Genomic DNA, 3,831 nt, shown 5'->3' with positions numbered 1-3,831 from the left:
CTAAAGAGCGGCAAAATATCTTTATTACCATTTTTTTTGTCAAGAATTTTACAGGGTTGAATTCTAAAACAGGAAAAATCAACAGCTTTTCTCTGACAAAAAGGAGACCTTTGGGAAAAAAATAATTGGGTGTTCAACACAAACAAAGTCAAGAACAAAGGGGAAGCAAGGAATTTTGGATAACAAAAGCAACAGCAAAAAAATGGAAAACGGCAGTTTTGAGTAAAATTTGCTCTCCTTTCACAGATGTATTTAATGATGGGCTAGTTAATCTGCAGAAGCAGCCGATACAAACGTGAATCCAGGTATTATATAATCTATTAATATCTGCAAAAACAATAGTTGCTCTTCACACTTTTGCTCATGACTACAGCTCATAAATACAATCGATCAGATAAATATTTGGATAGATTAATGACATTTAAAAATTGTAGTCAAATGACACCATGACTATTCCCTATAAAGTGCATGCACTACTTTTGACCTGAGCCACCTAGTTGTGCACTATATAGGAAATATGGTGTCATCTGAGACTTGACCAATATAGTCCTGGGGCCTCATTTATAACTGTTCACACATTTCCGAATTAGAGACATTTCTGAAAATTCAGCGGGAGTACAAAAATATTTAGATTCATACATTTGGTGCACACCCTATATATGCATGATTGTTTCCCGTTTATAAATCGGACCGATTGTAAAACTGCACGCATTAAAACTCTGCCTGGAAAACACCTCCATTCAACTTTTATGGTGACAATAACACACTTTATTTGCTGTAAAATGTGGAATTAGGCCATGGCAGTATCTAACATGGGCAATTGCAATTTTGATCACATTTCTGTGGGCAGAATGTTTTGCAGTTATTCAAACTAAACATGCATGCTGCCTATAGCGAGTGCGTGATGTCTGTAAGGTTGATTGTAGCCTATATTTTGAAACACTTTAAAAGTAGGCTAAATGCTACAGCCCACACTAAAGTGCAAAATAGAAATTGTTTCTATCTATTGATAAACAAAATATTGAACAATGTCCTGCCTTAGTATAGGCTCTGATTAAATTGCCAATGTTGTGCTTCTATCTCACAGCAATACATTAGCTTACCCATAATCAAATATTTTACATAAAACTACTGTGTTGGCAGAATGTTCCAATACAGTTTATGAAAGAGAAAACAAATGGCAAATTGTGGACCTGTCAGCAGAACGTTTAAATTCAACAATGTTTTGCATTGACTTTTCATCTAAATATGATGGGACTGGCCGTGAATTCTGAAAAATTGTCTAAGGCTACCAACTTTTTTTTATTACATTAGCATACATAGGCCTACTTCAATGTAAAAGAAACTGTTCACCTTTTAAATTAGACTGTAGGCTATATTATAAACCACACTGCCTATGGGATTGCACAACTTAATACATAGCCTATCTATTTACTAGGCTCCTAGGTCCAATTAAATTAGATGCACATGCTAATTTGTTGTATGGCTACTTCGGGAATATGAACCCATTACGGCTAGAAAAGGTGAGAAATGTATTCTGCAATGGTTATGAAAATAGAAAGATTCAAATGTTTATTTTAGATTAAATAAAGAATTTTGCTCTTAGTAATGGCAAATGGCTGCATTTGTGTTAATATGTTGTCCTGTTTTTAGTTTTTTTATGAATAAGCTTTTCATCATATCCCCCATTTGGACAAAATACTTGCTTGCCAGCTTGCAATACAATATTTCAGTCACTAGTAGATGTGCTTACGCATGGTCTAAACGGGGAGCTGAGCACATTCTCACATCACGTTACATCTTTATAAATGCCAACTTGATCGTGAAAACTGGCGCATGCACATTTTGGGGTATGCACGCACGGTTTATAAATGAGGCCCCTGAATCCCAGCTCACTCCTTGTTCCTCTAAAGGCCTGCTTCTAAACTCAGTTGGGAGAGAGGAAGCCTAGTTGAGACTTAAGACCTTTGTGCATGATAATGTTGTTGGTAGGCAGCAACATTTTATAAATATCTAAAAAGAACATTCCAACACTCAAACTTCTAAACTCCTAGGGTAGCGAGGCGTGACAGTCACTCCTATTGCCTCTGCTGGACCCCACATCACACCTCCTGAGCACATCTGAATGAGGGAGAGTGAACACAGCAGGCATTGCACTACTGATACTCCACACACATCAGCGCTACAGTACCTTCAGTATCTGTACGGGAACACTGAGGAGCCATATACACTAGTATAAACAAGTGAGCTGAGCTCCCTAAGTGCTACGCATTTTTTTTAAACTCTTTTACACACTAACGTAAGGGGCAAAGACACACGTAATAGATAAAAATTGGACCAGAACAGTCCTTTGTCTCAGCATGTGTGTAGAGGGAATGTTGTCTAAGAGCTAAACACACTAGCATGTCTGTCTCCACAGTCAAGGGAGAACAATAGGTTGTCACATACAGTATAATCAAGCTAAGTATGTGCATGTCCGTTAAGATCCATTGTACCAACTAACTCAGTTTGGACACATGAAAAAGCCCTTTATGACAATCTTGCCTGCAAATAATTAACAAATGTTCTTTTTTTTTTTTTTTTAATTAGTGAAAGAGTGGTATAGTCATTTGACGATGATGGTACTGGTGGTAGTGTTCGTCTGGGGGTGTAAGGGGGGGTCCATCAGAGGGGGAGTTGAGGTGTCTATGCGCTTCCCAGGGGGTGGATAAACCCATAAAGTCTGTTTTAGGATGAACTAGGCTGGATATCTACTTCAGCACTGGGTATGCCCTCTGACCGCCCAACCTCCCAGACAGAAGCCGTCCCGATGGAGTACTCGCCTGGGGAGAAAGAGAGAGGTATACAAGGGTTGATTTGACAGTGTTAACATAGCTACTGGTGTGTCCTAGCACCTCAATGGTGGAACAAGCCTTACTTCTTTTCTTACTAGCACTGATTTCACAGCTTTATTGAGTCAAGTTTTACTTGCAATGACTGATGTGGTTGTACCTTTCGGCTAAATTACCTTAAATGTAAATGATGTCATCACAACTTCACTTGAAATCGTTGATTTTTCCCACAGATGTCAACGTAAACATTTACATAAGTGTCAAGTCTTATTGGGAACCCTGGCCTAACCGTTTTCAACAAACTTACCTGTGCAAACTGGGCGGGGTTATAGAACGTCACACCTCCAGAGGGTGGAGCTCCCTGGGGAGTCGGGGGCACCTGGAAGGCATAGATACAGGAGTTACCTTGGTAACCAGGCAGTGAGGCAAGGCAATAATCCCTTTTTCTCCATGGCTACAGAGAGGACAATCTGTGACCACAGGGTCGTGTTCATTAGGGCATGCAATGAAAAGCGAAAATGAGCATTTCTTGTTGGACAAGTACAGGTAATGTTTGGTACCTAATGAACATGACCCAGGTTTCCTCTTCTGGGTTAATGATGTAATTATGGGAACAGGCCAGGGGGAGGAGCAAGTCTCCAGCATGCCTCTAGTTTGTAAGCAAAGGTATTTTATCAGGTTTTGTATTATCGCATTTGTGATATACACTGAACAAAAATATAAACGCAACATGCAGCAATTTCAAAGATTTATTGAGTTACACTTCATATAAGGAAATCAGTAAATTGAAATAAATAAATTAGGCCCTAATTTATGGATTTCACATGACTGGGAACACAGATATGCAACTATTGGTCACAGATACCTTTAAAAAAAAAAAGTAGGGGCGTGGCTCAGATAAAGTCAGTATCTGGTGTGACCACCATTTGCCTCATGCAGCGCAGCACATCTCCTTCGCATAGAGTTGACCAGGCTGTTGATTGTGGCCTGTGGAATGTTG

The 3,831-nt window shown here is 39.3% G+C and overlaps 1 protein-coding gene across 1 annotated transcript in view; it reads right to left on the bottom strand.

The window, feature by feature from the left end:
- Position 1: 1 nt before the first annotated feature.
- Positions 2–3,831, bottom strand: part of sec16a (SEC16 homolog A, endoplasmic reticulum export factor) — a gene marked incomplete at its 5' end in the record, with an annotated part of 59,468 nt that continues 55,638 nt past the window's right edge. Inside the window, 2 exons of the mRNA XM_045699333.1 lie at positions 2–2,822; positions 3,139–3,210. Coding sequence (XP_045555289.1) covers positions 2,751–2,822; positions 3,139–3,210 — 144 coding nt within the window. The remainder of the gene's footprint in view (positions 2,823–3,138; positions 3,211–3,831) is intronic.

The sequence above is a fragment of the Salmo salar genome, chromosome ssa01, assembly GCF_905237065.1.
Source record: "Salmo salar chromosome ssa01, Ssal_v3.1, whole genome shotgun sequence".
NCBI lineage: Eukaryota > Metazoa > Chordata > Actinopteri > Salmoniformes > Salmonidae > Salmo > Salmo salar.
This window is presented reverse-complemented; position numbering and strand designations above follow the sequence as displayed.